The 17,394-nt window shown below is 42.7% G+C and overlaps 1 protein-coding gene across 1 annotated transcript in view; it reads left to right on the top strand.

Moving 5' to 3' along the window:
- The window catches only part of LOC145353982 (protein-glutamine gamma-glutamyltransferase 2-like), a 56,304-nt gene that overhangs the window by 18,922 nt on the left and 19,988 nt on the right, over positions 1 to 17,394 (top strand). The window contains exons 4-6 of the mRNA XM_080205038.1: positions 609 to 727; positions 4,409 to 4,537; positions 10,086 to 10,263. Coding sequence (XP_080061164.1) covers positions 609 to 727; positions 4,409 to 4,537; positions 10,086 to 10,263 — 426 coding nt within the window. The remainder of the gene's footprint in view (positions 1 to 608; positions 728 to 4,408; positions 4,538 to 10,085; positions 10,264 to 17,394) is intronic.

The raw sequence follows: 17,394 nt of genomic DNA, 5'->3' as shown, positions 1-17,394 counted from the left end.
TCTGCCTCAGTAGCATTCAAGTGCAAGCTCAGGGCAGGGATCCCTTTCATCTCTCAAGGCCAAATATCTTTCAAGTCTCTTTCATTAGAGGTTCTTAATTTGAGCAGAATTATGAACAGTTCTGAGATTAGGACTGGATTTCAAACCAACATCCCAATTTACATTCTACCTGTCTCTGCTGGCCTCAAATCAAGACCATCGAGAGAGAGAGAGAGCAGTGTTTAAAAACCACAAATACCTGAACTCAGCAGTATCGTCCGAGTGTGAAGATATTTGGTTAACATCAGTAGGTGCTGGTTGTTAAGTTAACAATATCAGCAATATTGGCAGTTGTTATAATGTTGGTAGGCTATTGATACCTTGCCAACTGCTTGGTAATATTGTACATGCAGATCCTCTTGGTCAGTTTCCCCAGGGTACCCCTCACATGTACTATTTATAATGGATATTTGAGACATATTGAATTGAATTGGCTGCCATACAATGCTGGCATCTACATAGCACTCAGAAAGTGACTCATCCTCCTGCCAGCTTCATATTGTGGTCTACAGACACAATTTACTATAACTGTAGGGTGGCTAATCACTGACATTTTTTTAAAATTTCAGATGATACCGTCTTCTTAGACGCTGAGAATCAACGCAGGGAATATGTACTCAATGATCAGGGCATGATCTACGTGGGTTCAAAGACATACATTTCAGACATGGCTTGGAATTTTGGGCAGGTACTGAAAAATGTAAACTTTCTTTGTTAGTGAAAGAAAAGTAACCGATAAGCATAAGGAATGGATGTGCACACATACAAAATGTAGTCATTTCAGTTTTGCTGTTCTTGTGGACTTCTATTAACCTCACTGTATTTTCAGAGCAACCTGCTGCTGAGAAGGTTAAGAGGAGATTTATTGGAGGTGTTCGAAATCATTAACGGTTTTGATAGAGTAGCTACAACAGTTTGCAGTGAAGGAAGTGGCAGTAACCAGAAGATACAGGTTTAAGATATACTCAGATATCAGACTAGGAGTTTTGTTCACGTGCAGCGAGCTTTTATGTTTTGGAATGAGCTGCCCAAAGGATGGTGAAATCAACTTTCAAAGAGGAATTGAATATACGTTTGATGGGTAGAAGATTTCAGCTATAGGAAAAGAAAAAAGGAGTGGAACTAATTGGATAGTTGAATGGTTTCCTTGTATTCTGCGATCATGAGTGACACAGTGGTTAACACTGCTGTCTCACAGTGCCAGGGATCCAAGTTTGATTCGTGGCGTAGGTCACTATCTGTGCGGAATTTGCACATTCTACCCATACCTGTGTGGGTTTCCAATGGGTGCTCCAGTTTCCTTCCATAGTCTGAAAGACTTGCTAGTTAGGTGCTTTGGCCATGCTAAATTTCCCCCTCAGTGTACCCGAACAGACGCCAGAACGTGGCAACTAAGGGATTTTCATGGTAACTCCACTGCAATGTTAATCTAAACCCTACTTTGTGACACTAATAAATAAACTTTAAACTAAACTTTGTGTAATTCTGAGCTAATGTTTACTAGTGATTCCTCATAAATCATGTACATCTAGCCATTATTCTTTGTTTTGCCCGGACCTCTTCACAAAGTCTTGGTGAAGTCCTGTATTGTTGATTTCAACTGCAGCATATTTGAAAGAAGATGCACCTAAATTGCTCAGATCTGAGATTTTGGTTGGATAAGAGATATGGAGCAAAGAGAAGAAAATGGAATTGAGATTTTGAGCAGCGAGCATCTCGTTGAACGGCAGAGTAAGCATTCCACTCACCAATCTACTTATGCTCCAGTAGTCCGAGTTGGAGAAACTTGGTTTGCTCTCACTGGAACTATGGAGGTTGAGGGGTGACCTGATAGAAATCTACAGGATTATGAGAGACATGGACAGAATGGATAGTCAGAAGCTTTGTCCCAGCATGGAAGAGTCAGCTACTAGGTGGCACAGGTTTAAGATGCAAGGGGCAATGTTTAAAGGAGATGTATGAGACTATTTTTTACACAGAGTGTGGTGGGTGCCTGGAACCCATTGCTGGGGGAGGTAGTGGAAGCTGATACGGAAGTGACTTTTAAGGGACGTTTTGACAAGTACATGAATAGGATAAGAATAGGTAGGTAGCGGGTTTTGGTTAAGTTGGGCAGCATGGTCGGTGCAGGCTTGGAGGGCTGAAGGGCCTGTTCCTGTGCTGTAATTTTCTTTGTTTTTTGATATGTTTTCCTTGGATAGAGATTTGTGTAAATTGTACAAGAAAGATCAAGGGACCAATTCTGAGCTTCAAGTAAAAGTTGGTTGGAATTTGCTTTGTATTGATTTAAGATGTACCAGAGTGTGAAGTGCAAGTCGCATTTGATTTCCCCCGTCCAAGCTTATTTGTATAAAGGTTCACAATTAGAGGGAAAGTATCTCAAATGAGTCTAGGGACTCATACCATTGTTGAAGGAGAATGTTTTGTGCAAGTGAAATTAAAGGGATAGCAGTGAACAAGGACCATACCGAGAGGAACAACAGTTTGGAAAACTTTTGAGAGGTTGCTAAAAGGCATCCAACCTATTATCAGTTGTTGCTGCCTGCTGGCAAGTGAAAGAGCAGCCCCAGTGCCTGATATCCCTCTCTCAATGTTGCTAAAACGTAAGAAAAATAGCATGAAATGCTTAAAACAAGAGTTTTCTGCCATGCCATACTACAGCAACGCCACCATAGAATAATTTCATACTATGTCAGAATGTGGGTATGACTAAATTGTGGGCCTCAGCTAGCATTTACATTGCTGGGCACATGCTGACCCCATGCTGCACGAGAGTTGCAGCTCCCCTTAACAACAGATCATGCGCGTGGCCTCTGCCTGTCTCCTATACAGACCAGGAGAAGGCAGGCTTCACTGTTATTATCAAGTAGGCTTGATTGACCTTGGAAGGAATAGTTTTGTCACATCTTGTGAACACAGACAACACTGCTTCCGGAGTCCAAGTCACTGAATGTATTAAAGAAAGAAATTCCTTGATGCATAGGATGTGAAGGACTATGGGGAGAGAGTGGGAGTGTGGCGTTAAGATAAAGAAGGGCCTTCACAACACACGACACACGATAGCGCAGAGTTGCTGAGCAGAGACTGACAGCCAAGTTCTGCACACATGAGGACGGCCTCAACTGGGATCTTGTGTTCATGTCACACTATCTGTAACCCCATGACTTGCCTGAACTTGCTGCCCTGTCTGGAGACAATACACATCTCTTTAACCTATGCTTAGTGCTATCTCCACTCACATTGTCTGCACTTTTAAGACTTGAATAGCAGGTTAGCTGTAAAGACTCGCATTCTAATCCGTATTCTGTAAACTGTGTGTGGCTTTATATGCCCTTCTCTGATCAGAACTCTCCACACACTTGACGAAGGAACAGCATTTCTGAAAGCTTGTGGGTTTCCTATCAAATAAGCCTGTTGGACTTTAACCTGGTGTTGTGAGACTTCTTACTGTGTTTACCCCAATCCAATGCTGGCATCTCCACATTGTTAAGATAGAGAATCAGCTATGGTCGCATTAAATGGGGGAACAGGCTCAATTGGCCGAATAGCCTATCCTGCTCCTATTTTCTCTGTTTCTATATTTTCTTCACTCTCCCATTACTTCCTTCACACAATGCTTTTCAAACTTTAACAAAAGAAAGAAGTTTATATAGCATCCCTCACAGCCTAGGGATGCCCATAAGCACTTCAGAATCAATGAAGTGCTGTCACTTTTGCAATGTAAGGATCACACTGTAGTTAGGTTGCTTCTAAAGAACACTGCAGCATCAGTGGTGAATCAAGCATTCAGATCTCAACAGCCCCCAAAACAAAAGGGGAGTGCTGGTCAAACAACATCTACTAAAGTGAGCTATGTTACTATTCTCAGTAAATACATGGGGTTGGATGTAGTCTGGAGACCACTTGAGCAGTCAGACCCACTGGCATCTCTCTGCAGTTCCTACTCTTTTCTCCAGCTATGTTGGCCGTAATTCTCCAGTCTCACATGCCCCACTGCCACTGCCAGTGAGAGTGGAGAATTGGACACTCAGACAAATCTCCTTTCACCGCAGCAGTCTGGGGAATCCCAGCCGCGGGCGATGTTGGAGAATTCTGGTCAACTTCAATGTTTCTATTGACAAATCTGATGGTGCCAGTTAAGATTGGGGCTACAACAAAAATAAAGATAATTGGGACAAAGGCTTATTAAAGAAAAGCCCCAAAATCAGGTGCTTTCTGCTCCCTCAGTATGATAAACCAAGGTTTCACACAGTGGGATCAAAGTTTAAACTGGGTGTTTATCTAACAGTTACTGACATTAAGCATTCACAAATTTCACTGCTTAAAATAGATGGATGCTAAACATTTTATTATTGCTTCTTGCTTTCAGTTTGAACGCGGTATTGTGGATATTTGTTTGAAACTGCTGGATAACAGCTCAAACTGCCTGGAAAATCAGGACGAAGATTGTTCTCAAAGGCATGATCCAGTTTATATCGGCAGGATTGTGACAGCTATGGTAGGAACTGAAACTGAATGCCTTCTGCTTCTATTAATAGTTTAATTATCTCTGCAGGGAGGAAATTAGCTGTTCTCTATAAATTTATCCATTGTTATCATAGTAATAAATGACCATTGGATGGATTTGATTGTTTCTTTTAGTTATCCTAATTTGGTAAGATATTCAAAACTTCATTACTATAATGACATTTTAGGTTAAAGACAACAGTGAAAAGATTGAATCTGTGGATTTATTCTGAGTGTTACAGCTGAAAGTTGGAAGCAGCTGCACATTATCCCTGTATAAGGGCTGATGGTATTATAAGTGACTTAGTAAACAAGTATTCATTATTGATATCCAAATAGGATGAAACCTTCTTCAAAGCTTCACGATAACTGAGTTGGGTGTGCTGATGCCGTTCCTTGAAAAGAGAGTCTTAAGTTCATGCTCTTCCCAAATTCGGCTGGCATGTGATAGGCAAGTGCACGTCCCAAGGGAATAGAACAAGAGAACATCAACTTAGGTTGTTCTCGGCACTCCTTCCTACCAGGCTTGAGCAGAACAGCTGGAGTCTGAAAATAACTTAAATTGCCAGCCTACCAGAGTTAACTGAAAATATTGAAATGATTAAAGAAAGTGCAGAAACAATTCAGTCTTACAGATTATCTTAACCATAATGGTAATCAACAAAACCAATGTGAGTGAATCTGCACGTGCTGATGCATATGGCCTATTTTGAAATAACTCTCTGCAAGTGGCAGTGCATTAAAAATCCCTTTTATCATAGAATCTCTACCGTGCAAAAGAGGCCATTTGGTCCATTGGATCTGCATCAACTCTCTGAAAGGGCACCTTATTCCTTTCCCTATCACTGTAACCCCATACATGTTCCATGGCTAGTCCACCTAACCTACACATTTTTGCACACTAAGGACCCTATTTTACCATTTTGATTCTAAGTTCTGTGCGGATTTGAAACTGGAAGTGTTTCGGATCCGACTTTTAGACCTGTTTTGAGGTGCTCCCATACGCACTCTGCCTGCAAAAATATCAGCGATTCCGAATCGTGCTTCAGAAACCTGTGGGCAAGGCTTAATGTGTTCAAAACCCTGCAGCTCCAAGAGGAGCCTCAAAATGATAGAATGTTGCTCCCCTGCCATATCCCTCCTGGGCCTGATAATGCCTCCACTTGGCCCCCACAGACGTGCCCCACCCCCACAACATTATCCCTTCACCCTCACGCCACCCAGACTGATCACAGGCCCCTCCTTCCCCCCACCACTTTCAAGCAGATTGATTCCCCCTTCCGCCCCCCCCAGCCAATCTCATGCAGAATGGCATCAGGCACCCTTCTGTTGCACTGATCTCAGGCATAGTGGCAGCGCACCACCCCTTTCCCTCCACAGATCTCAGAAAAAGTGGCATTGCACCAACCCCCACCCCAAAAATCCCAAGCAGAGAGCCATCGGGTGCTAGGCACCTACCTTCCCACTAACTGGAGCGCCTGAATCGGACTTCTATGGAGCATATCAGTTTCAAGCCAGTTCTGGATGGGCGAACGCAGTGGTAAAGGGGGAAGTGCCCAATAAAGTTGGACGTGCAGCCCATTAAGTCAATTTAAATGCATGCAAATGCATTTAAATGACCATTGCGCCCATTTCGGGCATAGTCCCGATCGCGGCCATTTTCAGGCCTTGGTAAAGGGGGAACCAGCACGGGGGCAGGCAGGGATAGTGCTACTCGTCTCATGCCTGACTTTACCAAGTTTTCATGCCCAAAAACTTGATGGTAAAATTGGGCCTTAAGGGTGGAATTTTCCCATCCTGCCTGCCACGGGAAATGTAGCCAGAGGAAATCCACTCAGACACAGAGAAAACATGTCAACTACACACAGGCAGTCTCCCAAGGTCAGAATTGAACCCGGGTCCATGGAGCTGAGAGGCAGCAGCACTAAGCACAGTGCCACTGTGCTGCCCAGTGTGATCTAGTATCCTTCACAAGTATCTAAAACTGATTACTAACTCTTCTCTTATTCTGTTGGGGTCGTGGCTGCCACTTGCAATTGAAACCACGTTTGTCTGTTTTATTTTAGAATGAAGCAAAACAAACTTGTGAAGCCCGTTGATTGATTGTCAGTAACAACTGCTAAGATGTACATGTAATTAGCATTTTGATTAGATGAGTTATTGCAGCAGAATTCTGCTTTGCCTCCTGCCAATACAAATCCACGTGTAGCAAAACAACACTTTGTAATATTCTTATATTTAATTTATTTTCCTTATTACATGATTTATTGTTTTTCCTTATTCAAGCCCATCAAGTCTGCACCAACTCCAATCCCACCCAGGCTCTATTCCCGTAACCCCCCATATTTACCCTGCTAACTCCCTGACACAAGGGTCAATTTAGCATGGCCAGTCAACCTAACCTGCATACCTTTGGGCTGTGGGAGGAAACTGGAGCACCTGGAGGAAACCCACACAGACATGGGGAGAATGTGCAAAATCCGCACAGACAGTGAACCGTTGCTGGAATTGAATCTGGGTCCCTGGCACTATGAGGAAGCAGTGCTAACCATTGCGCCACTGTGCCATTGGCTTGGTAATAAAAAATTGGCAACAAATGAGATAATGGGCACAATTCTCCAACCTCGCCCATGGCTGGGACTCTCCGGTCCCACAGCAGTGAAAGGTGACTTGGCAGAGCACTAAATTCTCTGTTCTCACTGGCAGCGGTAGCAGGGAATGCAACACTGGAGAATGCCAGTCGATGCATATAAATTGAAGCCAAATTTGGTTCCGTCATCCCACACGGGTAGTTTTATGATGGAAGTCTTTGGATTTATCCCTGCCATATTTAGGGCTGCTTGCTGTCAGCCACTGTTTTGTAGCAGCCAGCAGGTGAGTGGGACCCCGCTCCACCCCCACCACCCAGGACCACCACCCCCCCACCACCACACACACACACACACACACACACACACTCCCACACACACACACCATGGTGTGTTGGAGGTGGCCCATCATCTGGCAACAGGAGGATCCTCCAGTCTGGTCAACAGGTTTTCCAGCTGTTGGCACCCCCCACTGCCAGGGAACCCGCATCAGGAGGCTGTTGTTGGTGGGACCAGAATATCCCGCCGGAGGGAATGGCAGCAAAATTTAACTCTTACCTTTACAACACCAATTGTTATCCAGTGGCAAACTGTGTTTTTCCAGTTCTGATACATTGTTTGGTCCAAGTCATAAAATGGTTGAATGCTCCTGAAAAATGTGAATATTAAAACAAAACTATGCTAACATAACCCATCTCAACGACTTTGTTGAATACTCAGTCTAAGGTTTAGAGGAAAGTGATAAGGACTGAAAGAAAATAAGATAAAAGGCACGGGATCACATTCACATTCTTATTGCTTGGTATTAAGCACTGCTTGGATGTAACAGAGTAAAATCTGGCAAGGAGCAATCCATGCCTTTTATAGATCGTGTCAGATTTTCCTTTCATTAAATTACTTGCTGGTGCTTAATGGACCATGGGAGCAAATCTCCACAACACCACAAAAACAGACTTCATAAAGTTTCTAACTAATGATATTTCATAGGGATTCATGTCAAAAATCACTTGCTTCCAAATACCTTGAAGAATAATTGAAAATGCATTATGTTAGGATGAAGCCATTGATTTTTCTCTGGCAATATCTGGAAACAAAGTTTGGAAGAAATTTAGAAATGTTTATTTCCTTAAAGAATAGAGTGGGTAATGTTAAATTGGATCAGATTCACAAGCAAGGCAGCCCCAAGTGTTTTATTTCTTCTATTTATTGAAAACTAATTACAACAAACATAATTGGTTTTGAAGGAGCCTCAAGAGACTGAAGAATTTAATAGTAAAGAGTTGTCACATCTTCTCAAATGACATAGCTTTAGAAAGGCTCAATCAAGAGTCATATTGAATGAGTTCTGCTGAAGCAATAGCTACTAATGGCTTGCTGCAATGCAAAGGTTTATTAAAATGAATTGGACGTAACTGGGTGGCATGGTAGCACAGTGGTTAGCACTGCTGTTTCACAGCTCCAGAGACCTGGGTTCAATTCCTGGCTTGGGTTGCTGTCTGTGTGGAGTTTGTACGTTCTCCGTGTGTCTGTGTGGGTTTCCTCCGGGTGCTCGGGTTTCCTCCCACAGTCCAAAAATGTGTTAGGCTAATTGGCCATGCTAAAATTGCCCCTTAGCATCCTGAGATGCATAGGTTAGCGGGTAAATGTGTAGGGATATGGGGGAAGGGCCTGGGTGGGATTGTGGTCGATGCAGACTCGATGGGCCAAATGGCCTCTTTCTGCACTGTAGGGTTTCTGTGATTCTGTAACACTTCAAAAAAATTAATAAGTTATTAATTGTTATGTGAAATGATCAGGCTCATATTGGAAAGGGAAAAATATACATGTGTAAAGTTGAGGCGGGGGGGACAGAATTTAATGCGTCCAGAGATTACTTTGGAGGAGGGGGAGCGGGAGGGGGGAGCGGTTACCTCCCTGTCCCCCGACCTCCGCCCGATTTGAGTCCAAGGCCCTCTGACAGTAAATAAGAGTCTGAAGTAGGCAATTAATGTCCACTTATGGCCGTTATGCTGTCACTACTGGCATTCTACCCATGGCGAATGTGGACTCACGATATGGAGGGATTGACAAGCAAACGTGTTTGCTTGCAGCCTCATGGCTTGCTGAGATTTCCCATTCAAAGCTACCTAATGCCCCAGCAAGTGTGGCCCCCTGATACCTGCTGACATTTCAACCCCCGTTCTCCATATCTTTCTAGTGAATCCCATCCTGTGATCCCCCCGTCCAAACATAAATGGTTATTCTCAAGAGATAATGACCACCTTAGTCTGAAAATATTACGGAAAACAGCGGAAATATTCAATAGGACAGGCAGCATATGTTGAGAGAAACAAGAATTGACATTTCAGGTTGATGACTCTTCATCGGAAAAACAAAAAACAATTCTATTTTGCTTAATTCTGTTGCAATTAACCAGAGCTGTAGTACATCATTGAAATACTATTTTATATCAAGCTTTTTGGCTACCTCATATAGCTAGCTCCCACATGTTGCTCTATGGGGTGATGATGGCTTAATGGCATTGCCACTGAACTAGTAAGCAGGTGCTCAGCCAACGCTCTGGGGATTTATGTTCAAATCCCACCATAGCTGCTGGTGGGATTTAAATTCAATGAATAAATACTGAGCTAGTCTCAGTAATAGTGACCTCAAAACTATCAACAACTTTGTAAAAATCCATCTAGTTCATGAATGCCTTTTTAGGAAGGAAATCTGCCACTCTTATAGTCTGGCCTACGTCTGACTCCACAGCAATGTGACTGACCCTTAACTGCCCTCTGAAATGCCCTAACAAGCCGCTCAGTTCAGGGACAAATAGGTAAGGGCAGCAGATGCTGGCCTTGTCAGCAATGCCCACCTCCCATGAAAGAACGAAGAAAGATAAAATCTCTAAAGTTGCATCTAATTTTTCCGCAGTTCTGTTTCTTTAATCTGTTTCTTTCTTTTTAACAGGTGAATTGCAATGATGATAGGGGGATACTGCGAGGAAACTGGAGCGGTGATTATGCATATGGAGTAGCTCCAACATCGTGGAATGGAAGCATCACTATCCTCCGTCGTTGGAACAGATGGAACTGTCAACCTGTTCGTTATGGCCAATGTTGGGTCTTTGCGGCAGTGGCCTGTACAGGTATGAAGCAGACTGGGAAATGGGAATTTCTAAAGATATGCATGGCACTAACATGAACATCTAAACAGAATGCTATGGCTAAAGTTGAAAAAAGAATTGAGGTTCCGAGCTACTGAGAACTGAAGATGTATTCACAGATCTCTATAACCTACTCCAGTATCCCACATTTCAACATCTGAAACTCCAATACCTTTGTTAAAAAGTTCAAACCTCAATTACATGAATTCCTTATGAGTTCATACCAAAACATTGAATGTAGTCAAGAGGCGGCTAGATATAGCCTTTCAGGTAAATGGGATCAGAGATTATGGGGAGAAAGCAGGATTAGGCTATTGAGTGGAACGATCAGCCGTGATTGTAATGAATGGGAGAGCAGACTCGAAGGGCCAAGTAGCCTCCTCCTGCTCCTATCTTCTATGTTTCTATGAATTATTCTATTAGCATCTACCAGCTTGTAAGCAATGAGGTCTCACTGGAGGAGCATAATCCGAACTAGTTCACTTGCAGCAACTGGGTGTAAGTAAATGCCTGAATATTGAATGAGCCTTATTTTGACCAGCACAGATGTAAATCTATTTCAGTTTTTTGTGGCAACTAATGCTCATGAGGTGAAGAACAGTAGTGGCGTTGTTCCTTGCTTTTTAAAATATAATTGAATTGATTTCAGTGAGAAGTTATGTCAGCATAAAAATATTAGTTAGCAAATAGTGCTCTTGAAAAAAACTGTCGATAAAAATATGGATGGGAGCTATGAAGTAAAATGAGACGGGGAGGTAGAACTGATAGCTTCTCCTGGTTTCAACAATTTAGTCTTATGAGTTAAATGGTCCCAATTGGCTGGTATTGATGTGATTTCTAATTTAATGTCCCACTGGTGTGGCCTGAACAATGCATTTAAATTATAGCCCGAAGCTCACTTTCTTTCAGACATTATTGGTATTTCGGAGTAATGGAAAAGGAATCTGCAGTTTAACAGAGTATAGATATTTCATTAATTGAATGGTTTGACTGCTTATGTATTTATGTTTTCATGGAGCACTTGCAGTTTAGATGGGAATCACCATTTGTCACGCAATCACATAATAAAGATTTGGTCATTTACTTTGCCAATTAACAGGGGCAGTGGGCCTTTCAGTGTGCAGTATATTGTATAAATAATATACTGCTAATGTCATTTCAAGTCAGCTCTAGATAATTGAAAGCCATTTCTTGGAGTAAAGATAGCAAATTATTTTAATTAAGCAACCTAAATAACAGCAAAGTGGAAATTTGGTGCATTATGTAAATTTGAATTGTTAGATAACTGGAGCTAAGCATAGACTGGATTTAGTTTTCATCCCTTTTCTGTGAGTAATTTTGGTGATTTATACATTACTGTCCTCGGGCAAAGAGGTTTTCTCTTCCTTTAGGCAACTGAACATTCTTTCCTACATTTTGTGGAGAGAAAGTTCTCAGGTTAAGTATCATTAGCACAGGTTGGATATGATGCTCAGTTGAACCATAGAACCAAAGAACCCCTACAGTGCAGAAAGAGGCCATCTGGTCCATTGAGTCTACACCAACTCCCCAAAAGAACATCCTACCGACATCCTCCCTCTGCCCTATCCCCATAACCTTTTACAATGGCTAATCTACCCAACCTACACATCTTGGGACACAAAAGGGAAATTTAGCATTACCAAACTACCTAACGAGTACCTGGAGAAACTCACACAGACATGGGGCAAAGGCCGCATTGATCATAACAAAAGAGGACATGAGCTCTTTTGAGAAGGTGCTGTACACCACAAGCAGCAAGGTCCTTTATATGTAGAGTATTTTAATCAGAACATTGGGGCCCGGCTGTAATACAGACCTGAGTATTATGTGGAGAATCTCTCCTGACTTTTTTCCTGAGTCAGGAAGAGGAGCCAGTAAAGGCAAGTGCACACCTTTGAAGTTTTCTTGAGAAGTATGTCAGAAAGGAAAATGGCAAGTAACTGTGGATACTTTTTGTAGAATACGTAAAGACTTGTAACTCTGTCACACAATGCAGGGCTATGGAAAACCCTGAGTGGATTTGGAGCCTGGCTCATTCAGGAACTTTACAAATAGATTTAAGTTGTACTGCATGTATTTGGGGGCAAAGCAGTGTTTTGGAAAAGCAGTTAGCTAAGGATGTCTTCTTCCATCACTATCTGTGAGAGAAAGGGTCATGAGAGATCCATTTGCGGAGGAGTAATTATATCTCCCCTATTCTACCACTCCAGGTCTGACTATAACAGGCTTCTTGTTTTGTGAATTTAGAGACAGTATGCTTTGGTAATATTGCCAGAGTCCCACCAAGTGCATTTTTAGATTATAAGAAATTAGTCAGCCAGTTTGTCTGAATTTAAACAAAGAGCGAGGCGAGTTAATTGAAACTATTTCCTGAATTTAAAAATAGCTAGATAAATGGCAACCACATATATCACATACATTCTCTGGCCACACATACCAGTGCAGATGGTGGAATAAGAGGGTAGGCTTAAACATATTTTCTAGTTCACTGATCTCAAGATGGCGATTCCAATGCAGCCATTTTGTTCAGTTGTCTTCCACGGTGTAATCGTGTGGAACAGACTTCCACATTTTACTCCCAAAAGGTTTTGGTTTGCAGTACATTGCTCTTCTTAGGATAGTTACTTTGCAAATCTGGGTTCAATACTTTTGAGAGGGAAAGAGAGAACACAGACACAGATTCTTTTCAGTCTTTCAATAGAGCACTTGGGTTTTTGATCTCTGAACCTCCTGGTTTAGTGAAGAATAAAAGCACTGCTGGCTGTATATCCTAATGGAATTTGATGATGCCATTGTTTTTAGAACGGGCAATTGAATTTTGATGTCTTATCTCAGAAAATATTCAGGATAGTATAAAAACCAACAGCAGATGGTTTTTCACATTCCCCTGGGAGTTTGAGTACCTGTTCCTTTTCATTTTCCTGGGTGGAAGGCAAGTTTGTACGTTGAAGTTGGTTGGCAGCCCCCATTGTCTTAATAGGTTGTGTTTCTTTTAAATCCAAGGGGAAAAAATTAGAAATTGTATCACTACTTTACACAAAAAAGCATGTCCTTGTAACATCTCCCAGAAAATCTTAGAGGCAATATTGATGATCACAACATGTGGAACATCAGATATGTTAACGAAATTACCCTAATGACTGAAGACAAGCAAGAACTATCCATGATGGATGAATGGTTGAGAAGGTCAAGTCTGAAGTTTGGGTTGAGCATCAACAATAACAAGGCAAACTCAATGACCAGTCATGGTGACAAATGTATGACGAGTCAGCTCTCAATCACTGTGAATGTATTTCAATGTTGCGATTGAAAATTACCACAAACGGGGATAGCAAGACTGAAATGAGGACAAGGCGAGCAATTTCCTATTCTACAACTTGTAAGCTGAATGAAGTATGGAGGGCATCTATCTGATAATTGGTACTTCTGAATCCTGCCACTGGCAGGAGAGCACCCGGCGTGAATTTAATGCACTCTCCTGAGACAAGTTTGGTGCCAACATCCCAACGTTGTTCCAATTAACTCCAGGCTGCTACACTATGGATCACCTTCCTATCCTGCTGCATAGTGAGGCCCTTAACTGGACAATTAATATCTTGCTATCCCATTGGTATTTACCCATTAGCGGGCAGGGCTCTCCCCATGTGGGAACATCAGGCTGTACATGAAACATCAACTTGTAAAATCCCCGGTATCTGGGTGTGGGAGTTGGAGCCTCCAAAAGGCTGACCAGAAGAAGATTACGGTTCTTGACATAGAATTCTGGTAAAGAGTCATTCAGGTCAGCTGGACAAAGCAACAGAGTGTATCTACCTGCAGACAAATTTGAGTTCCAGCATTTCTAGTTGAAGTGAAGAAGCAGAAATTGAGAGAGTAAAACCACTGAAAAAGGTGAGATGAGAGTCTAGTGTTGGTGATAATGTAAAGTGAAACATCAGCAAGGAACAGGCCAGGTAGAGAAGGACTGGATGGATCAGAAACTGGACAGAGGGAGGAATGACTCATGCAAAGAATTGCAGTCAACAGAGAGAGATGTCAACAGCTAATTGTGGACGATGTCTAATTCTGAATAAGTGAAAGTTTCTTGTAGGCCAGGAGGAGCGTGAGTACACCATGTGATCTCACTAAGAAACATTGGGCCTTTCTGTATTTGGGATTTCCAGCACCTACAGTATTCTGTAAACTTTGGGATGCATTGTGCTTCCCTCCTCAGCTATTCAAATCATGCACTTTAATGCAGGGATCACTCTTTCAGGGACCCTGTCAAAGGAGTCCAGTTGGCTGAAATTCTGCTTTGGCCCAACAAGCCAATTTTCCCTTCCTGCTTTGAACAGGGGTCTGATGGTAAGTCAGCAGATGGAGCTTGGGAACCAAATATTCCATAGGCCTCATGCTGCAAAGGTTGTGTTGATTTTCATCTCCCTGAATCCCACCTGTCACATTGCATCAAACCACACCATTAAAATCACCTTGTCTGCCTGATATTTGGTACCTCTGATCCAAGAGACTAGCAGAAGAGCACCCCTGGGTGAATTTGATGCACTTTCCTCAGACAAGTTTGATGCCAACTTCCCATCATTGTCCCAGTTAATTCCAGACCACAACACTCATGGAGAACCTTCCGACCTGCTGCCTTTTGATGACTATTAATGTCCACTTAAGGACCTTACCTCGCTGCCATTGGAATTCACCTATTGGCAGGAGGGGTACTCCCCACGCGGGAAACTCAAAAAACAAACCCTGTCAGGCTTGCAGACTTCTGGGGGAATGGGGTGGGGGCTGGGTGGGTGGGAGTTTGGTGGGGATGAGGGGAGTGGGAGGCAGGGATGGAGGGACAGTGGTGAACCCAACACAGTGCCTGTTTGAGGCACTCAGCATTGGAAAAGAGAAGTCCACTGAGATTTACAGCCTTGTCTTTGCTACCGAACCCCTTCACCCCACAAATAATAGTACCACCCCAGCACCACCCTCCCAGCACCATCACTCACATGTGGCCTGGGCACCTTAGGAATCCTGTGCCGGTGCTTACCTGCAATGATAGCTGTTAACTTCTGACTGGCCTGCAGCTCCTGGAGGAGTGAGATTTCTGGCTTTGATCCCGGGACAGGCCTGAGGCTGCCCAGTTAAGTGCCTAATTGGCACTCAGTTTGGTGGGCCTTCCCAAATGGAGACAACACGGGACTCTCGCCATCTCTCCAGCCATTGGGCAAAATCCCTACGACTTTGATTAAATACTGCCCGTAACTGAACAAGGCAGGTGAAATCAAATGCAATTCAGGGTTGGACTTGAAACAAATATTCCTCTCAGTTAAGGACAGCGTTGGCAAAATCTCTGAAGCTAAATCTATCACCAGAGAGTAGGTAAAGTAAGTTCCAATAGGACTGCTTCGAGTGCTTTTTACGCATAGCAGCAATGCAAACAAAGGCAGGAAGATTTCATTGTGTCAGTATTTCCACTGATCTTATGAACTCTTCTTTTTGAACCACAAGTAGGGTTAAATAAAACATTTGTGTCATTGTTCGCAGGATCCAGAGGAAAGATTCCCAGTGCCAAGATATTCAGTAGTCAAGAAGAATTGTAAAATTGAACATAAGAACATAAGAAATAGGAGCAGGAGTAGGCCATCTAGCCCTTCGAGCCTGCCCCGCCATTCAATAAGATCATGGCTGATCTGTCGTGGCTCAGTTCCACTTTCCCGCCCTCTCCCCATAACCCTTAATCCCCTCGCTTATCAAAAACCCATCAACCCGCGTCTTAAAAATATTTAGCGAGGCAGCCTCCACCACTTCAACGGGCAGAGAATTCCAGAGATTCACCACCCTTTGAGTGAAGAAGTTCCTCCTCAACTCCGTTCTAAACCGCCCCCCCTTTATCTTGAGGCTGTTCCCCCTAGTCCTACTGTCTTTTTTGAGCGGGAAGAATCACTATATGCGAGAATAGGAAGTGCAACAAAATATATCCTCCTGTGTGAAGATATGATAAAGCCAAGATGCAGCACATGAAGAATTCAACTTTAGATCACTGTGCTGTCAGAGGAAATAATGCTCTGTCATGTTGCATAGCTAGATTTCATGATAATCAGTGTTACTTTTTTGTCAGTTTCATTCCTTCTTCCTCTGTGGCTGGCCTTTACCTTGCATTCATGAATAGCAGTCACTTTGGCACTTGGAGTTTCACGGCCAAGCCTAATGCAGTTTTCATTGTACTACAAGGCTTTGGCTGATGTCACTGGGTAACAATCAGGTGCAGGACTGAGTTAGGGAAACTGATGAATTTTGATTGAAGAACCAGAATTGACTTGCACCATTAAGAAAAAGAGCTTATTCAAAGGTTATCTTTAGCACCTTGGCACAACACAGGAAGAAAGAACTGGGAGTGAGGAGAATTGTGTACTCAGATCAAAGCCAACTTTTTTTTTACCCACTCAGATTTCTGCTTTGCAAGGCACCTAAGTGTCACAGGGAATGATGGCCCAATGTTTTATAAAGCCGGAGGGATCCACACATTTGCCAAAGTGGTCCCTGAGCTCACCACCATCTCCTTAAGAACAGTTAGAGATGCGCAATAAATGCTTGCTGCAGGATGCTTACAATCCCACAAACAAATACAAAAACAAGACTGGGATTTTTCAGTCGCCTTCGCCCCAAAACCAGAAAATCTCGCTCGAGGTCAACAGATGTCTGCTACAATTCCCGTGGCTGGCAGATGGGAAAATTTCCCACAAGATTTCTCTTAGATATGAGAAATATTATTCAACATATCTGGCCCCAGAGCGGGTTACTGTGAGAATTTAAAATGATCCTTTGTTTATTTAAAAATTTTAAAATGTTTTTACTAAAGTCATTATTCGAGTCCATCTTCATTGTTTGTACTTCAAAGAATGTGATGCAGCCATCCTGGAGTCCCCAAGGAGAGTTGAGCTTCCTAGTAATAACAACCATCTGTGGGAAGTTGTTGGTAATTTATTTTAAGGCTTGTGAGTTGTTGCATTTATGAAATATTCTTTAATTCTTCCTCGCAATCTATTCCAATTAAGTCAAAGAATCATGTCGAACATACCCGGAGAGAATGACTGAATATTTAAGTGGTAG

This window comes from Carcharhinus amblyrhynchos, chromosome 16, assembly GCF_965287045.1.
Source record: "Carcharhinus amblyrhynchos chromosome 16, sCarAmb.v2.hapA, whole genome shotgun sequence".
Taxonomy (NCBI): Eukaryota; Metazoa; Chordata; class Chondrichthyes; order Carcharhiniformes; family Carcharhinidae; genus Carcharhinus; species Carcharhinus amblyrhynchos.
The sequence above is the reverse complement of the archived record's forward strand: the minus strand, read 5'-3'. Positions and strand labels throughout refer to the sequence as shown.